This window comes from Salvia hispanica, chromosome 5 (assembly GCF_029641045.1).
Source record: "Salvia hispanica isolate PSC_SH4W2 chromosome 5, Shi_PSC_v1, whole genome shotgun sequence".
Lineage (NCBI taxonomy): Eukaryota > Viridiplantae > Streptophyta > Magnoliopsida > Lamiales > Lamiaceae > Salvia > Salvia hispanica.
The window spans coordinates 139,621-163,628 of NC_142696.1; the positions used below are offsets into that span (position 1 = coordinate 139,621).

At 36.4% G+C, this 24,008-nt stretch overlaps 3 protein-coding genes and 2 pseudogenes across 5 annotated transcripts; 2 read left to right on the forward strand and 3 right to left on the reverse strand.

The window, feature by feature from the left end:
• Nucleotides 1-25: 25 nt before the first annotated feature.
• On the reverse strand, nucleotides 26-3,266 carry LOC125190472 (uncharacterized). Its single transcript, XM_048087791.2, has 8 exons — nucleotides 3,158-3,266; nucleotides 2,875-2,994; nucleotides 1,948-2,015; nucleotides 1,529-1,706; nucleotides 1,008-1,065; nucleotides 666-901; nucleotides 532-583; nucleotides 26-433 (listed from the first exon to the last, which is right to left on the reverse strand). The coding sequence occupies exons 1-8, from the start codon at nucleotides 3,158-3,160 to the stop codon at nucleotides 366-368; spliced, it is 783 nt and encodes a 260-aa protein (XP_047943748.1). The 5' UTR covers nucleotides 3,161-3,266; the 3' UTR covers nucleotides 26-365.
• Nucleotides 3,267-4,059: 793 nt separating this feature from the next.
• LOC125190503 (15-cis-phytoene desaturase, chloroplastic/chromoplastic-like) lies at nucleotides 4,060-8,381 on the reverse strand (annotated as a pseudogene). Its single transcript, XR_016130598.1, has 15 exons — nucleotides 8,114-8,381; nucleotides 7,195-7,453; nucleotides 6,973-7,105; nucleotides 6,731-6,819; nucleotides 6,595-6,652; nucleotides 6,295-6,446; nucleotides 6,066-6,214; nucleotides 5,836-5,955; nucleotides 5,502-5,716; nucleotides 5,322-5,424; nucleotides 5,174-5,227; nucleotides 5,024-5,069; nucleotides 4,708-4,895; nucleotides 4,468-4,629; nucleotides 4,060-4,350 (listed from the first exon to the last, which is right to left on the reverse strand). The product of XR_016130598.1 is annotated as a 15-cis-phytoene desaturase, chloroplastic/chromoplastic-like (transcript).
• A 6,744-nt stretch (nucleotides 8,382-15,125) lies between these two features.
• Nucleotides 15,126-16,098, forward strand: LOC125187552 (glucuronoxylan 4-O-methyltransferase 3-like). The gene has a single exon (XM_048084165.2). It carries the CDS (start codon nucleotides 15,180-15,182, stop codon nucleotides 16,035-16,037), a length of 858 nt encoding a protein of 285 aa, XP_047940122.1. The 5' UTR covers nucleotides 15,126-15,179; the 3' UTR covers nucleotides 16,038-16,098.
• Nucleotides 16,099-16,300: 202 nt separating this feature from the next.
• Nucleotides 16,301-17,700, reverse strand: LOC125190089 (GDSL esterase/lipase At1g71691-like). Its single transcript, XM_048087285.2, has 5 exons — nucleotides 17,442-17,700; nucleotides 17,252-17,337; nucleotides 16,942-17,184; nucleotides 16,612-16,861; nucleotides 16,301-16,521 (listed from the first exon to the last, which is right to left on the reverse strand). The coding sequence occupies exons 1-5, from the start codon at nucleotides 17,698-17,700 to the stop codon at nucleotides 16,301-16,303; spliced, it is 1,059 nt and encodes a 352-aa protein (XP_047943242.1).
• A 1,500-nt stretch (nucleotides 17,701-19,200) lies between these two features.
• Nucleotides 19,201-19,964, forward strand: LOC125190317 (myb-related protein 330 pseudogene; annotated as a pseudogene). Its single transcript, XR_016130493.1, has 3 exons — nucleotides 19,201-19,294; nucleotides 19,364-19,493; nucleotides 19,560-19,964. The product of XR_016130493.1 is annotated as a myb-related protein 330 pseudogene (transcript).
• Nucleotides 19,965-24,008: the final 4,044 nt, after the last annotated feature.

Sequence of the window (24,008 nt, forward strand, 5' to 3'; positions counted from 1 at the left end):
AACAATAGCTTAAAAGCCGCCAACAAAACCCAAAAACGAAACAACTGATCGAAAAGCATTTAGTTCAAAAAGTACATAACACAAACAATATCAATAGTGCAGTAACTGCCCAACTAAACCTTGGACACGCCATTTTGTGAGGCACCTATCAAGTAGTATTATCTAACTCTTCTCAACAACAGGGTATAACCATCGCCAACCATTTATCCTAAAATATTTGGGTAAATTACGCTTCAAACTCAGCTCCAGTAAAACACAAACCCCAAGCTTAATGTAGACATCCCAATTGAGACAGTTCAATCACAAATCAAAAACCAGTAGTAAGTAGTTAGCAAACAGGGAATGTAGATCGGTACACATGGCCATTATACTAGCAAAACGGCATTGATGCAACCATCATTTTCAGGATTATTGGTTACTTGGGCGTATTTTCCTGCATTCACCATACATCACAGAGTAAGAATCGTATACCAGCTTAGCTTTCAATAAACTAACGCAAAAAAAATAACATAGTGACTTGAGCATCCATACCCCACACAACTTTTCCAGCAGGCGTGACGAGTCCAAGTTCGCTACAATTGACCTAGATAATAAATGAAAAGCAATTTTAGATGATGAAGTTTGGCAGATGAGGAGTTATATGAGTTATTGAAAGGAAAGATTACCTCGATAATGGTTCCCCTAGTCATAACACCAAGAGAAGTATACATGGGGCCATTTGGATTCTTCTTTACGCCAATGATCTCCAAATTGAAAGTGCACTTAAGTTCAGGGTGTGTTACGTGTGCTTTAGTAAAACGTAGACCAGATGGGCGAATGAAACGCTCATACTTCGGAGGTTTCCTTGTGAAACTTGGTCCTACAAATGTGGCCTTTGTGATCATCCTCTTCCACTGCTTGGCTGCAAAATAAAAACCAAGTTGAAAATACCATGAGCATGATTCTCGTTAGGATATAAAAATCCAAACCACGTGACAAAAAAAGCACATCTCGAAAAGGATACTTACTTTTCCTTTTACCAGATCTGATTACCCTAAACATCTCATCTTCAGCAACAGGTCTAACCTATAAAGGCAGCAGATAAGGTTGATCATCAAATATAGATCAATTATAGTAGTATGAATGAAACATAAGATAGGAAGTATTGGAAAATGTATCCATTATATTATACATAACCAAGAAGTACCACATAAACATTTATTGAGAAAGTCGCCGTAGTTGGCTTCCTATGAGTTCTTATTCACAAAAAAAAAGGGTAATTACAGCTTTTCTGAGGTATGAAGGGTGGTCAAGAAGAAACCTCACATTTTACATTGCATCCTAGTGATCTTTCCTTAAGAAGAGCCAATTTCAAAATAAAATGATGAATCAAATTATGGAATAAATTCTACTAATACTCAGGTATGCAAAACAACAACAACATACATATATTTCTTTTAGTCATTATGTAATGAATAAGATTTACTGTCATATCAGATTATGTTGTAAGACTGGAAAGAAAAGAAAAGAAGCTAGTTGTGTGAAATACCTTTGGAAGAGGAACATCCCATTTTCCTGCCTTCTCTTTCTGCTTTTGCTTGACAGTATTGCTAAGAACCTTCGCTCTTGTGGTCTCATCACGATCAAGAAGGTATGCAGGGAGAGCTCCTTCTCGGACATTATCATCAACCTTGCGCCTAGTTGATGACTCTTCGTGCATAGCCAACCTGTAATATACGAAAAAAGTGAGTGCATATAACCACAACACAAAATGCTGAATTCATATTTAGCATACATAAATGTAAATTTAAAGGTATCAAAGTTAGGTTTTATTTAAACACAAAAAACCAGTAACACAATGGAAACCTATTGATTTCACTATATCATCAATTCAGTATACCAAATTGAGAAAAGCAACGACATGAGGAGATAAAAACATTAACTAATTAAAACAACCAAAAAGCTTACGTTTTCTTCAATAGCGCTTTCTCAGCATACCGCTTCTTTGCAAACATCTTACCCTTAATACCCAATGCCTGTTCATTCACCAAAAAAAAGCAAACGAAATTAATTTCAAATTTCTCGTCTTCATGCCGTTAAAGCTGAAGTACTTGTTCTTGCTAGGTTTCTTCTCAATCTTTCTCTACTGTTCAATATTATAATTTGTACAGCAAAAGGATAAAACCAATCTTCTTCTTCTTTGGGAGGCAAGAAACAATAATCATCTAGGAAATTATCTCAATAATTTACCATACGCATCTGTTCTAGACTTTTACGTCCTAAAGTTTAACTAATTGTTCAATTGTGTTCTTTATATTGTTAAGATTTGTCCAAATTACATTTGATGTGACTTGTTCTTGGCACACACTCATTACTGATGGATCATGCATCTCAGTGGCAAGGATGGCATGCTTCCCAGTAGAGATGAAGCTTGGAGGCTCTTAAAATCACTGAAAAATTGCAATATAAGATACTTCAAAGACAATGGGCATACCATATTATTGGTAGGTGGGGACATTATTATGGTTTCTCCAGAGATGTATAAGAACGTTTCCTTGCATTAAAGGACTTTTCCTTGTTGGTTTTTGTTTCTGAAATGCCTCTTGCGAAGATTGAAGTATGCAAATATATATTCATAAGATTAATGTTTGAGTGTTTACACTTTGTTTTTTGCCACTGTCTTCTTCTCACGTATTGAACATATCAAGTTTTATTTTTACAGGAGGATGGTATTAATCTATTGACCATTATCAAAGCTACCCAATGCAGCAAACATCTTACCCTTAATACCCAATGCCCGTTCATTCACCAAAAAAAAGCAAACGAAATTAATTTCAAATTTCTCCAAAACTAAATTAAATCAACACAAAGATGGAGCAGAAAAGAGATGCTAACGTTTTGCGCGATTTTAGAGCGCTTGTGAACTTCACGAGCCTCCTTCTTGCGCTTGCGCTCGAAGTGGTCATGGCGGTAGCCATTCCTCTTCCTGTGCAGCTCGATGTAATCTCCTTGCGGCTGTCAAAATCAACCAATTTCAGCTCAAAATTAAATCAATTTCAACTAAAAATTGAAAACTTTGCAGAGAAATCAGCAGAAAGAATAATCGAAAACTTTGCAGAGAAATTAGCAGAAAGAAAAATCGAAAACTTTGCAGAGAAATTAGCAGAAAGATGTTCACCATCGTATATGAGAAGTTGGGTTTTGGATGTTTTGGTAGAAGAGAAATTAAAGAAAAACAAATCGCATATTTTGTAGGGTTGTTGTAAATGGGCCTTTTTTGGTTAACTGGGCCTATGTTGATATAGCCATTTTTTGTTAAATGAACAAGAAATGCTGTAAATATAAATGGATTTTATTGGAGTGTTTACTTTGAATTTTCCTTTATCGAAATCTAACAAAATTGCAGCATCAAACAACTCAAAAGTTACACATAATCCGGGTAGGAAAGTAGGTGAGGCGAGTTTAGCCAATGCTTAAATGATAGTACTATTAACAAAATTTTGGTGGCAATTGAAGTATTAATTACACAATCAATGTCACTTGTTAAGCAAATTCTCGTTCCTTATCCCAATTGAAGTATTATGACACAATCTATCTACATTTGTTGAACAAATTCTAATTCCATATTTCATTAGAACCGGAACAAAAAAATAATACTACTAGTAATTTGGAAGAGCTAAAATATAGAATACTACTTAAGTGAACAATCAACGAAATGAGAAGTTTTTTACTTAAATAAGAGGTAAATTGTAGTAGTAATTTCATAAGTTTAAGAAAATCATAAAAAGATGGAGTAGAAATTGACGCCTTCTTAAAAAATACCAGGGCATGAAATCGTACACTCATTAATTCGGAGGAACATTCCTTTTACTATAAAAAAGTATCATGATCTCCTTTTGTGATGCAATGTACCTTAATCTTGAGAGATGAGTAGTTTGTGTTGGCACAAAGCAACCACCTTAATCTTTTCAATAAAATAAATATTTAGGGTACATTTTCTTTTCCCCATCATTTGACTTTATAAACTTTTAATTTTCATTTGAAAATTTTTCATATTGTTAAAAGTATCCAAATGTAAAATGAATGAAACCGGTCAGAGTCACAAATCATTTAAATGGAAGTTTACAATTTATCTAGATTTATGCTTAAATAAAGAGATACTACTATAAGTTGCTGATTTTCTACTCAATCAATCATCAAAAACCAGTTAAAGAAGCTGGAACAATGTATTATCCTCTATTTCTACACTTTTTAAAAATGTTTCTTACAACATTTAATTTCTTCTTTTTCTTTTTTTTTCAAGAATCTAGCTTAGACTAAGCTTGCCTCTGCCACCATTTTCTGCGCTCTCTCAGACAGCAATTCACAATCCTGTCAAAATAGCCAAAAAAGAAAAATTGATGCAAGAAATAAAAAATCTTGAAATTATTAGCTCAAATGTGTAAGAACTGTTCAATCAAAAGCATGAACTGCAGTTGAAGAAATCACCTTTACAATTGACTCAGCACAAAGCTTTCCTGGTAGGACAGCACCTTCCATCGAAGCCAAGTATTTTGCTTCGTATAGTCACCGGCTAGATAGAACCCTTCAATCGGAGATTTTTGCAGGGGACGACAAGGCTCCGTGCCAGGTACAGTTTTATACACAGACCTAAGAAAGAGTCGGTTGGAATTTTTATGTACGGGATCATACAACTTACTGCTATAAGTTGAGATTCATTTTTCTTACCGTGGAGTTTTGACAACGTGGTACTTCAAGATTTTCGCTTTGCTCTGATCAGCAGAGATCTCGTCGGGGAACAGCTTCGCGAGTTCCTTCATTGTGGCCTCGATGATTTCCTCATCGCTGCGGGAGATCCATTCTTCTGCGGGGGCGAAAACCAGCTCCAACATGGATTTATTTGGGTCGTAATATTCCTGAAGATTTTTTTTTTGTTAAACAATTCAGAAAATATTAGTGGTAATTTTTTACAGCATCAAGAACAATGGAGCTGCCTTAGTTTGACAAGAAATTCGAAGTGGGGCGTGATTATGGTATGATTTACCTTACAAGCTACGGACATGTCAGCATAGACACTGAGGAGCGGACTCCTGCAGGGGGAAATGCAAACGAAGAAGCTCAACAGAGGTTTCGTGAGGAAATACAAAGATAGTTTTACTATGGCACATGGAATCATAAAATACAACGATGAAACAGAATAATGCTGAAGAGTAGATGATCATATGTGTTCTTCAGTTTCCGGTCGAACCTGAATGAAATCAATTTGTGTCAATTTTTCATAATCAGTCACATTTAAAGAAAGTAATAGCCAAATAATGTGGAAGAAGATATAAAAAACTCACCATATGTGAACATTTATAACTGGAACTCCGACTAATTTATCCAACTTATTGAAGTATGGGATATCTCTCCACTCATCGGGCAGAAGAAGCTTCAGGATATCAACTGAGAAAACAATGATGAATCAAAAGATATTCAAAAGAGATCCGACTTAAGCTACAAGAGAATAGTGAAGGATCTACCTGGTGTTGCAAAGACATATGCATCTCCTTTAATCACATCTCCATTAGTCAGTATGAAGCTTTTGACACTCCCGTCTTCATTTAAATCGATCTTTTGGATTCTTGAGTTCAGACGGACTTCGCCTCACAGCGATTGAATATGTTCGGCAATAGGCATGCAAAAGTCTTTCTGGCGGATTACCATCCAGAAAAGCCACCTTTGAGCCGTTCTTCTCCTGTTGTTTTCACAAAAGTGAATAAATCCGAATTCCTAAGTAGTTAATTATTGTGAACATAAATACAGAATCATCAAAGCATTCGAGTTCATCCCACTTCAAGTTAAATCCAAATCTACCTGTAGAAATTTGTTCAATGCAATCAAAATACACTGCATCGAAAACTCATCGGGGTTAATGAAGTTCAGTGCCTTCGACATGGCAATGAACACTTCGTCGGTTATCCTCTCCGGTACGCCCTGAGACAGATTAGGATAATGAGTAGCTAAGAGTAAAAACTGATTATGTTCAACTAATCACTCTAATAATGGAAAACTTGCGTTCCTTGACGACGAAAAGAAGCATGTACTTGCTTTTTAATCCAGTCTGTAACGGTTATTCCATCTTGCGCTTCTACATAAGATTGTCCCCCGGCTATAGCTGGTAAATGCCCAATGGCAAACTTGATTTTCTCCTCCCATGTAAGCATTTCATTGTTCTTCAAGATTGCCAAAATACCTAAAGATGATGCAAGGTAACGACTTTCAATGGAGAACTATATAAGCCTTGTTCTCTAAAAAAGCAATTTTCTAGCTCACCATTGAATGGTGCAGGTAAGATTTCGGGAAAATCAAATCTGCTAAACTCTCCTGGCTTATTTGGCATCGCGAATATCATAGAGTGCTCTTTCCATTGCAACCGATCAGACCGAGCTCACCAAACAAGTTCTGTATATTTGGGTACTCACCAACTAATACAAAATTGAACATCAATAGATGAGTCATATAGTGCATATGATTTCGAAAAATGATTTTAGGCAGTTTAAATAGAAAGAACTAAAATACAATTACAGTTGCCATCACTGAATTTCAGAATTTGAGAAGAAATACTGAACTTACAGAATATGTGAAGACCAGTCTCGTACCAATCTCCGTCCTCATCTTTCCAGGCAGCCACCTGGGTTAAAAGAAGAACGATAAATCACTAGGCAAAATTCAAAAAAGAAGAAACAATGAGCAAGAACTGAATGCCAACCTTTCCACCAAGAACATCCCTCGCTTCCAACAATATTGGTTTATGGCCGGCATCTGCCAAATACTTTGCAGTTGACAAACCAGCCAGACCTATACAAATCCAACAGTACACATTTAAGCCAACAACAATAGCTTTGCAAGATAATATCAAGCAACAAATGACACTCTAAAAACGAGAACTAGTTATGCTATCCGGTAGAGAATCAAGATTCAAGCTAAAATATGAACAGTCGATATTCTTACCTGAACCGGCAATCACAATTTCCAACGGCTTGCTTGGACGAGGAGATGTGCGAAATGTTGAGGATAAACGGGCAGCATCTAAAAAGTTAACTGTATTTTCGAGCTCAGGTCTCGGATAATCAATGCAAACAACCTATTTAACAAATATAAGCATCAGATCAAACACTCATCTACTCAAAACTAATTGAAGATTTAAACATTTAAGCCATTCAATCAGCATACTTTCAAAGGATGCACGTTCCTGTTAGATCTCTTTAAAAAACCATGTGTAGTTGGCATCCTCAGCTTCTGGCCCATGGCATCACTAACTGCAAAGGATATGCCGTTCCCAATGGAGCTGCCGTGCTGCGGGCTCAAGACAGTGCACATGTTACACTGCCTGCTCAAGTTGACCGCAGAAACATGTCCGAATTGAGACATCTTTCAAATCAAAGATTCTTGGATTCCCTTCTGACTAATTTCAATCACAACTCAACAGCAACTGCAATTTGTCAAAATATTTAGGGAATTTCTCATGTTGAGTAAGCATACATAATCCATATCAAGAAAGACAGACTTTTTATACATATGAAATCATAAGAAATACAAAGACACTTTCCTATACTAGAATGGAATCGAATATTCCCTTCCGACTAATTTCAAATGCAACTTTTCACAAAAAATATGGCATTTCTCATGTTGAATAAGCATCCATTATCCATATCCAAGAAATCCATATTTCAAGCATATGTAAACATAAATAAATAAATAAAATCTTTGCTAAACTAGAATGGTTACCTTAAAAATCTCAAACATCGTTCTTAAGCAGCAAAGAAATCCAAACAAATTCTAACAATTGAAAAGATGTAACAAAAACACATTTTTCCTAAAATAATTTGCCCACAACACAGAATTGTAGGTAGATGAATCACAAACAGCACCAGGCTAAAACGAACTCAACAAAAAAAGGCATCAGTTTAGCAAATAAAGGGCAACCTCAATAATTGCTAATTTCACCTCTAATTTGAATGAAATTGAGAAGGGGCAGTTTGGAAAAACCAAACTCAAGCAAAAAGATGGAGTTTTCAATTACAATAAAACCCAATTCTTCAACAAAACTACCTTCAATCGAAAGAGAGAAAGGGAAAAAGAAAGATGCTACCTTTGGGCAAGTAAGAATTGGGAGGTGGAGAATCTTGGTGAATTGAGTTGTGATGGTTTATTTGAAGAAACAGAGGTAAGTAGAAATTGCAGAAGGTTTGATAGTGCTGAGTTGTGGCATCTTTGGAGCCAAGATGAGTAGGATTATATGCAGAAATGAATATAAAGAATTTAATAAAATTAATGGTGATGACTACTGAGTAGTGTAGGTTTGGCTGTTATATGAGAATTGGTTAGTTTTTTTGGATTCTTTTGCGTATAGTAAATTGTTTCAATGACCTCGAATATACCATCATTCAATTCCCTCTCCCTGTTTGCTCCTCGCATTGATTTGGCACGGATTCATGCATATTCAACTAAGTCATCATCCATTCCTCGGTATCTCACTCGATATATGTCCCACTACTATCGACAACCCTCTTCGATCGCATGTAGTGCGATTCGTCCCGGCGCAAGCGCCGACGAATCGCACGTCTCGTACGATCAAAAATTCAAGTTCTTTTGATTAAATTGTTCTTGAGTTCATCATGCATAAAATATAACAACTAAATACAATAACATGCTTCGTAATTAAATAATACATGCATACACGAATTTCGCGAAATTTAAATCCAAATAATCAGAGCCAAAGACGGGCTCTGATACCAATTGAAGGAACTGGCAGCGGAAGCATTCGATAATACAAACAAATAAATCACATAATAATCAGATCTATTTAGCAGATTATTTAGACAAATTCTATTCGCGTAATTATCACATGTATCATGCTCAACTCGAATTAATCATGCTTTAAGTATAATTGAAACTTAAAACATGCTTTTCTACGGAGCAGAAATAATACCTTGTTAATTCTCCAAAGAATTGACGATAGCTAGCGACTTCTCCACGTGACGCTTTGAATACTAGACCACGGATCTTCTCTCTGGTTTCCGAACTGTACTCCAATATCAGTGTGGGCTGATCTTACCGGAATACTATGACTTAAATAAAGAGACAGAAATTCGACTCCACGGAGGAGAGCTGGACGAAAAATTTCGTCCTTCTAGGTATAGAAGTGGCCGAAAATTTTAGAAAATAATGTTGTGTATTTTTTGTCTCCTTTATTCTCCTATTTATATTAAGTTCCTTTTGGGCCCAGACAGAGATCTATAGAAGGTTTTGGATATGGGCTAACCCATTTACTTTTTACTAATTAAATTGAACCCACAATTTAATACAAGCGTAATTGGAATATTACGAGCAGCCACTATAGAAGTAATATTGAACTCTTCCAATCCAAATCCGAAATTATAAGTAATCCGGGTTTCCGTTTTAACTTTCATTTCCCACGCTTAAGATAAAAATGTCCATTAATTAATTAATACATGCTATGGACTTAATTAATTAACTTCTTATAAATTCCAAGAGTGGACTTAGCATGAAACGCTTATTTATTATTCATAGAGTAATCAAACTCCAACTAGCTAGGTTCCGAATAATAAAACCTTGTTTCGCGCTCCTCTTGAGGACATTATCAAACGAGACTCACATCACGCACAATTCAATATAATAGCAATCCTAGCACCGCTAGATATTAATCACCACTACCCAATATATCAGGATTATTGGGTTGCGAAAAATCCGCACCATTTGATAAGTCAAAGTAATGCAAAATCAATATCGTATGCTCAATGTTAACCTATATTAATTAAGAAACAAATATTTATCAAGACCTCGCCTTTCAATAGATAACATAAAGACTCATCTTGCTGTTAGATCCGTTCAGTGTTTTACCACACCAATGTCATCTTATTCCAGTAAGGCTTAGAAATATGCGGACTGACATTGCAACCTTTCACGATGGATAGTCTGATTCCATCTAGGTCGTGAAATTCTTCTTTTTCTTTGTTTATAACTGACCGTGTTACCTTAAATGAGACGACGCCCACAACCGGTCTACTAAAACAAAGACTTAGACTTTGTTAAGTTTACTTATACATTTAAACATGCAATAACATCCATTAAATGTAAAATATAACAACAATATGACAAAAAATAATCTGTTTTATTTCTTCGAAAATAAAATAAGAGTTTTACAGTATTCAATCACTCGAAACGTGATTTCTAGTATATAAACTCTAACACTTTTACCTGTCTTCTAAGTATTTTAACTAACTTTCAGCTTTTCAACTAACTTTTAGGACTCCTTTCAATGTCAACGCTTCTTTCATATATTTGTCAAACACTTCTACTCACTTCGGTCATTTACGCAAATTTTGGGTGTTTGCTCCTATCTTACGTGTATTTCTAGGCTTCTTTTATATGTCTTACAAACATTTCTTCTCACTCCGGTCATTTCTGCAAATTTTGGATGCTTGCTCCTATCTTACGTGTATTTCTCACAGGCTTCTTATGGGACTTTTACCTGCCTTCTAAGTATTTTTACTAACTTTTAGTTTTTCCCCTAACTTCTAGGACTCCTTCCGATCTCAAGGCTTCTTTCATATGTCTTACAAACATTTCTACTCACTTCGGTCATTTCCGCAAATTTTGGGTGTTTGCTCTTGTCTTACGTGTATTTCTCGCTGGCTTCTTATGGGACTTTTACCTACCTTCTAAGTATTTTTACTGACTTTTAGCCTTTCCCCTAACTTCTAGAACTCCTTCTGATCTCAACGCTTCTTTCATATGTCTTACACACACTTCTACCCACTTCGGTCATTTTCGCAAAAGTTGGATGTTTGCTCCTATCTTACGTGTTTTTCTCACCGACTTCTTTTGGGACTTTTACCTGCCTTCTAAGTATTTTACTAACTTTTAGCTTTTCCCCTAACTTCTAGGACTTCTTCTGATATCAAAGCTTCTTTCATATCACTTCTACTCACTTCGGTCATTTCCGCAAATTTTGGGTGTTTGCTCCTATCTTACTTGTTTTTCTCACCGGCTTCTAACTGTAGTGTCTACTAAGTGGATCTACCTCGCCAACCTCCTCTCACGATTATGTAGCAAGTTATATTAAATCATCAATAATTATGTCACTCAATTATGAAGCATCATTGTTTACTTGGGGAAGAAATAAAGTAAAAACAAAATGGATATTAAATAGAAAATGAATTGTATAACCAAAGTCGTTACTAACATATCCCAAGAATCCTATCAATTTAGTTACACATGATACAATAATCTAAAGACATAGACTGAAGGGAAAAACAATTGGAACATAAAACTAAAGCAAAATAAAACCCAATGGTTGAATCCTTGTAGCTTGGATTCTCTTGAATCCTTCTTCAACTTCTTGCACAATGAAGTATAGCTTTTAATCTTTGGAAAATATGTTGCAAAAAGAGGATCCTTTTGAAGAAGCTTGAGGGTCCATTTATAGGGGAGAATTCGAATTCTTCAAATAAGGCAAAGAATTGCAAAATATGGGAAATCTTGGAGAGGAATCTAGGGCAAATTCGCTCGCTGCTATTTTGTGGCGGACCGCCGCACCTTGGCGGTGGTCGCCAGACAATGGTCTGAAATTCTCTGACTCTTGGGTAGCGGTCGTCACGCCTTGCCCAGCGGTCGTCGGGCGTGTCTTCATTCCATGCAAACCTTTTCCGAAACAGAGCGCTATAGAAGTGATGGTCGGCGGGTGCCTGAAGTGTTGCAGCAGTCGCCGGACACCACCTGAATCTCCAGATTTCCTACTTCGCGTTTTGACTCCATTTTTAGGCTCAAATATGCACATTTCTCACAAAACATGTCAAAATACAAAAATGGATAAAATATGCAAATAATGGACATGTAATGCAACTTTGACATTAAAAATGGACCAAATAATGGCCTTAAAACCGTGCAAAATCCGAGCGTATCATCTGTTCAAGAAATCTCAATGAATAGATAATCAGATAGTGATCATACACTATTGCTGCCTATCAAATATGATTAATGGCATTTCAAGTGGTCAACAACGACAATTAAAGAAAAAGCTATGGGCTTCTGAAGATTTCAAAAAATACGGTTGGGGCCTGCCTAGGGCCTATTCAAGAAAACTCGACAAAGAGATAATCAGATAATAACCATACCCTATGTTGTTCATCAAATATGATTTCTAATGCTACTTTAAGTAGTCAACAAGGACGAGTAACGAAGAAGTTATGGGCTTACGAAAATTCCAAAAATACAATAGGGGGCTGCCTAGGGCCTGTTCGAGAAAATTCGACGAAGAGATAATCAGATTATGAGCATACCCTATTGAGCCCATCAAATATGATTTCTAATGGCATTTCAAGTGGTCAAATATAATTTTTTACTTTGATGTTTCATCTATCAACAATCACCTTACACATACCTCTAACTTTTATAACTGATTCTCTTAGTCATTGGCGCTAAAAATATCACAGTACTAGGACACTGATTTCGAACCCCATCATAAAAATCTTGTGTCCACCACTGCGCATAGCGTGGGTGGAAAACTAGTTGATCTCAAATATGAAGCGCTATAGTTTTGTAAATAGGGAGTATTAAGAATTATGTTGCAGTTTTTGTGCATTGGCGATTGCCTTATATTGAAGTTTCTTGGATGTAATGTGTGTTCTCTACAAAAGAATATTGATGTTTTCTCTACTTTTACACACAGCCAACTTTCAACAAATGAAACCATCATTCTTTACCATTGCTTGTGTATTACCTTTCGTCTTATACTTAATTTTATTTGTCAATCACCTTATTTTATACTAATCAACGTGTTTTTTATTTGAACTCATACTGTTATAACATGCGCGTAACAACTGCAATTATTCGGCTGTATTATGAGTCCAATATTAAAACAACACTTCTTAAGGTCTTCATTTTTTATTTGAATAGAACGTCCTTCTTTATTCGAACTACTCAATTATATATTACGTGTTATACAATGGTGGCATAGGGAGCGGTTATAATGTGAACTTTTTAGAAACAATAGTAACTTTTGAGAACTGCAAATCATATTAGTCTTTTATATATTAGGATTTATCGAGTCTCAAGTTATTTGAGTCATATTTCATTTTGAATTGTCTCAAATTATTTGAGTCATTTTTTTTTTTGGCAAAAAACAAAACATCTGATCACACTTATTTTATTTTTTCTTTTACTTTATCATCTCTTCTTTCTCTTACTTTATTCTCTCTTCTACTTTATTTAACTCACTAAACACAACTTTCTTAAATCATGTGGCGAAAAGAAATGCCTCAAGTAACGTGGGACGGAGGGAGTATTAATTATCATTATAAAATATATTCCATTTGTTCGCTATTGAATGTCCCATTTTTTTTCTTTTTTCATCCGTTTGGTAATAAATATCCCATTTCACCTTTACTATATTTAGTAAGTGGACCATTTATTCCACTAACTTATTTCACTCACATTTTATTATAAAACTAAAACTAATACTCCATCCATCCCTAATAATTCATCACCATTTGATATGTCCCGGGTTTTAAAAAATACTTCCTCCATCCGCCATTAGGAGTCTCATTTCTTGGCGTCACGGGTTTTAAGAAGTATTAAGAAAGTGAATGGAAAAAAGTTAGTGGAATAAGGGTTCCACTTGTATATACTAGTTTTAAATGAAATGTGAGGTGGGACCCTATTACCATTTATGGTAAAAGTGAACCAAGACTCCTATTCGCGGACGCAGGGAGTATAATAGAAAGTGGATTGAAAAATTAGTGGTATATAGGTCCTATCTTTATAAATTAGTTTTATAATAAAATGTGAGTGAGAATGATTTAGTGGAATGTGAAATCCATTACCAAAAATGGTAATAATGAAAGGTGATAAATTTTTAGGAACGGACAAAATAGGAAATAAGTGACAAATTTTTAGGGACAGGTTGATTATATAAAAGTATGACTCACATATCACGAACTTTATCTATTCACTTTTCTTTACAAAATCAAACAATTTCTTAAAGTTAGAACCTGTCAAATATAGGACATTTATTCATGTAACGGATGGTAGTATTGGTTATTGATATTGATTCATAAATTGATATTTTCATTATGAACCATAAACTGATATATTTTGTTATATCAACTAATATATTTTATCATGTCTTATGTCAATTAATATCAATTTATCTGTAAACTAATATAGTTCTATTTTCTAATTTAAGAAAAATTATGTCACATTCCATTTTCTGGTGACATATCACCGAATCGGTAGCATAAAATAGAATAAATAAACTTATATTCGCTAGACATGCCGAAAATGATGAAACCATACTTCAATGTCCTATTCCCAACACACATTAAAATTAATGAAAGAAAACAAATTTGGTAGCCTAGCAGAAGATTCATCAAATCATGTGGTATCATATAAATAATTGTTAGTTGAGTTTTTTATGCAAAAGTTTGGTTGTGCTTTGACTTGGTGGAACTAATTAAAAAAAGTTACAGCTGTAGAAGATGCTAACAGAAAATTTGTGAGCAATTATCCCCCAAAAAAAGAGGAAGAAAAAAAAAACTCATCAACTGAAACTGTTCATCTGTTCCACCCTCTGTGATTGCATGCAATGGAGGTGGAAGAGAGAAAAGGTTAACCATGAAAGCAAGTTAATACTCCCTCCGTCCCGAATAATTCGGCTCACTTTGACCGGGCACGGATTTTAAGAATTGTAATGAAAAGTGGGTTGAAAAAGTTAGTGGAATGTGAGTCCCACATTTATATATTAGTTTTATAATAAAATGTGAGTAGGAATGAGTTAGTGGAATATGGGGTCCACTACCAAAAATGATAAAAGTGAAATGGGACAAATTATGTGGGACGGACCGAAATGGAAAACTGAGACTAATTATCCAGAACAGGAGGGAGGGAGTACTATAATATTAATATATTTTTAAACGAGTTGATTTATTAACCTAAACATCACCTAACATCTTGCCAACTCATTAAATAATCATTACCAAAATGACAGTGTTGAGAATGATATGATGTGCCTTGCACGACTAGAAACAAAAATTAGATATCTTGTCCCATCAACCCCTTCTTATAAAGTCAATAAACACAAAAACTCAAAGTCTCTGTTATCTGACCACAGAGAGAGATTGTAGAACAAAAACACAATGAAAGGCAAGCAACAGAACACTGTGAATGTGAAGATAATCTTGATCTGCTTTTTCTTCCTCTTCCTCTTCCTCTTCTTGGTGATAATGAGATCAACATTCCCATATCCCAATTCACTCACATCACTCATCCCTAACTCCACCATCAATCAAGAACCACACTGTCCAAACAAATGCACCAAAATCCCATCTTCTCTCTCAAATGCGTTAGTCCACTATGCAACCTCAAACACCACACCACAACAAACATTGCAAGAAATCTCAGTCTCCCTCAAAGTCCTCCAAAACAAATCACCCTGCAATTTCCTAGTCTTCGGATTAGGCCATGACAGCCTCATGTGGACCTCTCTCAACCACGGTGGCCGCACCGTCTTCCTTGAGGAAGACGAGAGCTGGATTAGACATGTCAAGGAAGAGATCCCATCTCTTGAATCCTACCATGTTGTGTATGACACCAAAAGGCATCAGGCTGATCAACTCCATGAGATTGGGATGCAAGAGCACTGCAAAGAAGTGGGTGATCCAAGATTCTCCAAATGCCAGCTTGCTCTTAAGAGCTTGCCTAGTTTGATCTATGAGACACAGTGGGATTTGATCATGGTGGATGCACCCACAGGATACCATGATGGGGCACCCGGGAGGATGGCCGCCATCTACACGGCTGGATTGATGGCCAGGAACAGAGTAAATGGTGACACTGATGTGTTTGTGCATGATGTTGATAGAGGGGTGGAGGATAGATTTTCTAAGTCCTTCTTGTGTCAGGGTTATCTGGTTGAGCAGCAAGGGAGGATCAGGCATTTCAATGTCCCAACTCATAAATCAAGTTTAGGAACCCCTTTTTGTCCCTCAGCTTGAATGTGGAAAATCATTATATAGTTACTTCTGGTTCATGAATGAATGGCTTCTTCTTCTTGTTGTTTTTTTGTTTACCTTATCTAATTCGTGAGAAAACATACTGCTCTGAATATCTATCTTGATTGTTAACATTTGATTTAACCGACTTAGATTCTTGATTCATTTAACAATATGTCTGCTCTTACAAACTTGATTTCATACAGCTAAACCAAACAACAACAGCTAATACAAAGAAGAAAGTACATTAGAAGACTAGAGCAAAATCAAAAGTTAGCAAGTTGCTGTATGCTGAAGGGATAGGCAAAGTTACTGCTCCCATTGAAAGCCTTATGTCCAAACAAGACGTTAACGGCTTCTGTCGGGTGGAATGCATCCCAGAATATGTACTTGCTCCTATCAGGGCATGGTGTCTGGAAAGGAAGACAGGTGATCTGCCCACTGTTCTTCCCAATCCTGCAGCAACCTTCGTTTAGAACACTAAATCCTGCAATATTAGAATGTATGAAAATGACTTAAACCCCTTTGACTAAATGATGAGAAGTCAGACAAGATGAGATGAGACAGATTTAGAGACCATATGATCCTGCATTGGAGATGAGATCTTGAAACATATTCCCAATGTCGATGTAAGTAAAAACAGATCCTGGTTTTGTAGTAATAAGATTGTTGACCATGGTCTTTGTGTTCAAGTTGAAGGGCTGAACAAGCTGGTTGACTTCATCTGAGCAGACTCCATTGCTGCTCTGTGCCAAAATGCTTGGAATGCATCCCATTAGTCCAATCCCTCCTATCACAAATTTCCTAGCTCCAAGATTGTACAGATTCTGCATTCAGAATCACCATCATTAGAAGAAGAATACCATAATATTATTGATTGAATGTGTTTAAATGGTCCCTTTCTTACAGTGAGCTGCTGAGAGTATTGCTGCACCAAGAGATCTGCAAACTGCTGAGGATTGTAGTGATCCTTGGTATCGTAATTAGGCATGAGGCAGTTGTTGAGGTAGTCATTACTACCCATTCCAACAAAGAAGATGGACTTAGACAGATCCTTGCTCACATCTTGTGCACCACTACTGCTTTTAATCTGTTCAAGACTGCTCTCAAAGTTCTTGATTTGCTGGTTGAATGGAATACGGATCACATGTTAAACGAAACAAACAGAGAAACTGACAATAAAGCCACTTTGTAGACACCAAAGTAATATTGGAAACCATCAGCCAAATTTTAGGCCTCTTTTTTGAACCATTAGTCAAACATGTGACAGAGAGGGAGAACCAGTATCTCATATCTCTATACCCTAGATACAACATTACAAAAACTATAGTAGAAAACTCAATATAATCCCAAATGGACCATCTCGCATTCTTGGCTTTTCATCTGATTACAATGCCTCATTCTCACTATTTCGTGGAGAAATATTCTTTCGCTTTCTCAGTGACCATCCGATGAGGTCTTGGCTTCTTGCCTCGCCTAGCTCTTTCTCATCTGGTGTGAATGGAACGGTTTTGACATCATCGGTATGTCCACAAGCAGATATGTCCGATTCCTTTGAACAGCATGTTTCATTCAAGTTGGAGCACGTTGAGATTTCTGCATCCTGTTTCACGCGTGAAGTAACATTTGTAGTTAGGATCTCAAGCACCTCTCCAAAACAGACCATCTTCCTACAGATGTTTATTCACCATTGCTCAAGTCCCCAACATGCTTTCATATCCAAGCACCAGCACCTGAATATACCCCTTTGTATTACTGACTGAAGCAAAATAGAAAATGAGAAATGAGATTAAATTTGCTCTAAGTGTTATGATTTGGAGATTACACTCATCATATCAATCCCTAGCTTATGCAGGATGATCATACCAAGTGATTTTCAGCCGTTGCAATGTTGGTAATCCATATCCTCTCTATTATGCCTTCTTCCTATATATGGTGTAAATGACTCGAATACAGATAGTACATTCCTGACTTTGACGCTTCACTACGCTAGTAATGTTACTGGGAACTTTTTTCATCCTTGCAGCAGGAGCTCGTAGATCAGTGAACATTTTAAATGATTTTTATATCTGCAGTGTAAAATTTTCTCAAACATGCATATATAGTACTACAAGTGAAGATGATCCAAGCATTTCAAAAATCTGAGATTATAATATTCTGCTGCAAAACTATCTACTGATTTCTACTGTAAAACCTGTATTGTGTAGCTACAAAACGACTAAATTATGTAGTTAAAATAGATTAATGGCATGTCTTACTAACAAACAGCAATAATCTATGAATTCTCCATCATCTTGCATAGAGTTGAATTTAAAGTCATGGTGAGTAAAGCCTTTATTTTCTAAGCATTTCACCAAACTGAAAATCCCATCCTTATTTGTTCATTTCTTTTACCTCAAATTTGTTGATTATTTGATTTTAGGTGTGCTATTATCACATTTTTTTTGTCTTCACTACTGTGAGTTGGCGTCGGAAGAAATGCAGTACAAGTTTTAGCTGGATTTATGTAGTTGGGTTTGGAAGTTTGAACCAAATATTATTAGTATTATTATTGGGCTAGACCTTTATAAGCTGGGCTTGACACATTAGTTATGTAAAAACAATCATACAGTACTTGTACATATTTTACTACTCCCCATGTCAACCAATACAAAACCAAATTTGACCGGACATAAATTTTAAAAGATATAGTAAAAAGTAAATGAAATAAAATTAGTGAAATATGAGATCCATTACCAAAATAGTAAAAAAGCAAATGAAATATTTATTGGTACAGACAAAAATGGGACGGAGGGAGTAGTAATTTGTAATGAAGTCGTTTTCCTGTGCGTACGGGTACATGTAAAAGGTAGGAGATGAGGCATCAACGATGGTGGAGCAATGGGGATAAGGCAAGCGTAGAGCTGACAAATCGTGCTAGTTGGGTTGTTGTCGAGTCAATACGATATCAACCCAACTTAATAAGATCAAACTTTAACCCAACTTGGAATAATCGGGTTCTTCTTGGGTCCCAACCCATTAACTTAGTGCATGTTCTTATCGGATTTTCGTGTCATGCTGAAAGTTGTTTGTCCTGCTGTTACGTTAGTACAATGTGATACAATTTAGTTTGACACGATACGATAATGACCTAAACATAATATTGCGTGATAATATTACGTGATAAAATTACACTATATATAAGGATGAAGATCAACGCCTCATCAATTACATACGAGCTCACGGCGAGGGGAATTGGCGCTCTCTCCCTAAATCTGCAGGTATGTTAAGTTTTATTAGTATCAGCTATCACTCTGTGATCATGAGAAAAAAATTTGTTAATTTTGTAGGATTGCTGAGGTGTGGAAAGAGCTGCAGGTTGAGATGGATTAATTACCTGAGGCCTGATTTGAAAAGGGGGAATTTCAGTGAAGAAGAAGATGAGATGATTATCAAACTCCATAGTTTGTTGGGAAATAGGTGTGCTGTTTTTTTAATCATCGATTTTTGTAGGTTAAAAAATAAATTGTTGAATTTGTGGTGCAGATGGTCTCTTATAGCAGGGAGATTGCCGGGAAGAACAGACAATGAGATAAAAAATTATTGGAACACGCACATCAAACGCAGCGGCGTGGATCCGCAAACGCACCGCCCTCTCACGATAACTGAATTGGATTTCAGAAGTTCAGGTCCTCCGTCCAAGGACAACTCGTCGGAGGAGGAGAGCTGCGCCGGAGCTGTGGATTTGGAGCTGTCGATTGGGCTGCCTTCGCACTCGCAGTCTGAGTGCTGAGTCCTTGTGGCAGCCCTCCATGTGGCCTTTGGGTTTTTAGAAGGGGCAGATTGGTAATTGCCAATCTTGGTAATGGATTATATTTAATGATTGTTTATTGTAGTAATGTAATTTAGATATTAATTAAGGTTTTATTATACAATTAAAGTTAAGCATTATTCTAGCCCTGAATTATGTTCAGGTTCATATTTAATTAAATAAACAAGTAATCAATTCATTTTGTTTTCTACCTATATCATTTGACATTTATTTATTTATTGAATAAAAGGCACATGGGAAGATGTGGGATATCGTATTTAAGGCCATAATAAAAGTGCAACTTTATTATCCATTTCATATTCTATGTAGGGCACATTAAATTATTATTTTGAGATGTATAAATTGTCAAAAAACTAAATTTTCATATCATCGATATGATGTGGGCACTAATCCGAGTGTGACACACAGCACATTATAGGATAATGAAATTAGTTCAATCCATATTATGATTATTTTGAAGAAATTTAAATTTCAATCCAGCCTAATACTTTTTTTTCCATAAGACCAATTAAAGGTCTACAATATCATATGCGTATTTATTCGCATTTTTCATTTTGATGATTATTGGTATACTATAATTTATAGCTATCATTTTCTCAGGAATTCTTATCCTTAAAAGGAATATCTCACCCCATAACTTTTACTATTTCCTTAACTGAAACATTGAAATTAAAATTTTAACGAATATCCGTAAAATAAACCAATAATTTTTAACTTTTAGTACTATTTTAACGAACAGATAATTTCAATATTTTTATATTAAGAACTTAAAATGAGACTAATCTGAAATAAAATAGACCAATAATTAATCTCAATACACGTGAGTTTGAAAATTTTAATCTATAACCATGCATTTGTAATATGAAAAGTGTTATATTGCTAACTCATAACTTAATTACTAATTACAACTGAATAATAATCATTAGATATTCAAATTAAGGGCTTAGATTATTAATCCCTAAATATCAATATGATCAACGAAAAATGTCAATAATGCCATATGATTAATTCCAAAAAATATCAATAGGGGTATTAATGTCAATTAACTACAACATTAGTTATAACTAACTTTTAAAAGAAATCCCAAAACTTTAAATTAATATAACATATATCAAATTAAAGATAATTTTATAAGGATTCCAACGATATACTACATGCATATGTTCCGAAGTAAAATTTGAAAAAATAATTGAAAATTTTTAATTTTTTCGTACAAGCAGAAATGTTAAGAGCACTCCCAATGGCGACGGCGATAATCCGACGATTTTTCGCCGGATATCGCCGACTTATCGCCGGCCATTGGGAGGAGGTCGGCGATTTTTCGGCGAATTTCCTACCGAATTTACGCCAAGCGGCGTTTTAACGCCGAAAAATCGCCGGATCATCGCCGGCCACTGTGGGGAGCTGTTCGGCGATAATCCGGCGATGATCAAATTTTTTTTTTTTTTTTTCCTTCAACGGTCATATTCTAAATTCCACCCCTATAAATATTTCATCCTCTTCCTCCATTCATCACCCACAAACTTCATTCACACAAATTTTCAATCTTTTTTCTCTCCATCTTTATTAAATGAGTTCTGATTCATCGTCTCGTGCTCAGTCCGACGAGGAAATATCACATTCTTCTTCCGAAGAAGAGGTACCTCCCGCTCCCACCGGATGGGATGTAGCGGGTTTCGCCAACAACCCAATCAACAACTATATCTCCCGCCGCATACAAAGCGAGATCGCTCGAATGCAGCAGCCACCCCCCCAACGGCCAATCCGCCGGCGGCGCCGATACATCCCTCGCGACCACACTGGTGCGCACGATCGGCTGTTCGCCGATTATTTCGCGGAGGAACCACGTTATCCGGCAGATGTATTTCGTCGCCGGTTCAGAATGCGCCGCTCCCTCTTCCTGCGCATTGTTAATGCGTTGTCCGCGCGTTACCCCGAGTTCCGGCTCCAGCGAGACGCAGCAGGGAAGCCCGGACTATCGCCCCTACAGAAATGCACTGTTGCCATCCGGCAGTTGGCATACGGAGGGTCCGCCGACATGTTCGATGAGTATCTGCACTGCGGCGAGACGACTGGCAACGAGTGCCTGAAGAATTTCTGTCAGGGCGTGCGAGAGATATTTGGGGAGCACTACCTTCGCTCGCCGGACGCAGCTGACTGCCAGTTCCTACTGGATTGGCACTGGAGGACCCACGGCTTTCCGGGGATGCTCGGCAGCATCGACTGTATGCACTGGCAGTGGAAGAACTGCCCAACCGCGTGGCGAGGCCAGTTCACTACCGGCTACAAAGGTACGCATCCCACCATCATTCTTGAAGCCGTTGCCGACCAACGGCTTTGGATTTGGCATGCTTATTTTGGTATAGCCGGGTCGAACAACGACCTAAATGTTCTCAATTCCTCGCCCCTTTTCAACGAGCGGATCAACGGGTTAGGCCCCTCCATCGAATTCACGGCCAATGGCAATGTGCATAACATGGGGTACTACCTGGCTGACGGCATCTATCCGCAATGGCCCGTGTTTCTGAAGACGATCAGATGCCCACTCGAAGATAGAAGAAGGTATTTTGCCCGAGCGCAAGAGTCTGCGCGCAAGGATGTGGAGAGGGCATTTGGGGTGCTCCAATCGCGATTTGCACTGGTAAAGGGCCCGACGCGCTTTTTCTACCAGGGGGATATTGCCGATATCATGTATGCGTGCATCATCATGCATAACATGATCATCGAAGATGAACACGAAGGCGTCCTCGACGTCACCAACGACCCAAGTGTTGCATCATCGAGTCACGGTGTCTCAACCGAGTCCGCCCGCCAGGGTGTACCGCACAACGAACATGAACGGTTCCAGGCGTTCATGGACATACACCAGAAGGAGGCCCATCAAGCACTACAACACGATATCATCGAAGAATTGTGGGCAAATAGAAACCGCGCCCACCGCCCTTGATTTTTTTTTTCTTTGAATTTTTTTTTTGATTTTTTTTTCCATTCGTGTACTTTTTTTTTTTTTTTAATTTTCTTCGTTGTAATGTGTACCCGTATTTAATACAACGAACTTTATTACTATTATTTGTTTTGTACTTATAAATTAAATAAGCTAGCTTTATTATATATTAAAATAAAACAATTAAATTAGTGATGATGTAAAAATGAAATGTTGAGTTAGGGAGAAATAAGGGAGAAATAAGGGAGAAACCATTGCAGAGGTTGGCTAAAAGTTGGCTAAAAACTGGGGATAAATTTTGGTGCTGATGTGGCGCTGATGTGGCAGGAGTTAGGGAGAAATAAGGGAGAAATAAGGGAGACCATTGGGAGTGCTCTAACATACTATATAAAATATGTCAATATAATACATGTAGAATATTAATATAAACAATGGGTTAACATTCTTAAAGCATTGTGTTGACATTCTCAAAGCATTGCGTTGATATTTTCGAAACACTGTATTGATATTTTCATCAAAAACCCTAATTTGGAGTTTTATTTTTTATTTTTTTTATTTAATTAATAAAAACGAAAATTACACGTGGCAAATTGTAGACCACACGTTTTCTAAAATCTCATGGCCTTAAATTAGTTGTAGTTAGCAATTAAATGATGAGTTAGCAATTGATCACTCGGGGGTATAATATAATGAATAATTTTACTAATATCATTGGGTTAATTGACAACTTATTCATTTATTGCTAGCAAATAAAAAAGACATGCGGGCTGACGTCTCTTTTGAAATTGCAATTAGTCAAAATAATGTTAATACCAAATTAAGTACAGTAGCTAAGTAACTAATTATTCCAACTAAAAAATAGTAAGATTAATCAAAGGGATATGCTATTTTTTCTGTTTAAGTACAGGTGTACGAATGATAATAATTAATTTATCTAATTATAAAAAATAATTTTACTAATATCATTGGGTTAATTGACAACTTATTCATTTATTGCTAGCAAATAAAAAAGACATGCGGGCTGACGTCTCTTTTGAAATTGCAATTAGTCAAAATAATGTTAATACCAAATTAAGTACAGTAGCTAAGTAACTAATTATTCCAACTAAAAAATAGTAATATTAATCAAAGGGACATGCTATTTTTTCTGTTTAAGTACAGGTGTACGAATGATAATAATTTATCTACCTAAACCATATGATTTGGTTAATCACATGGC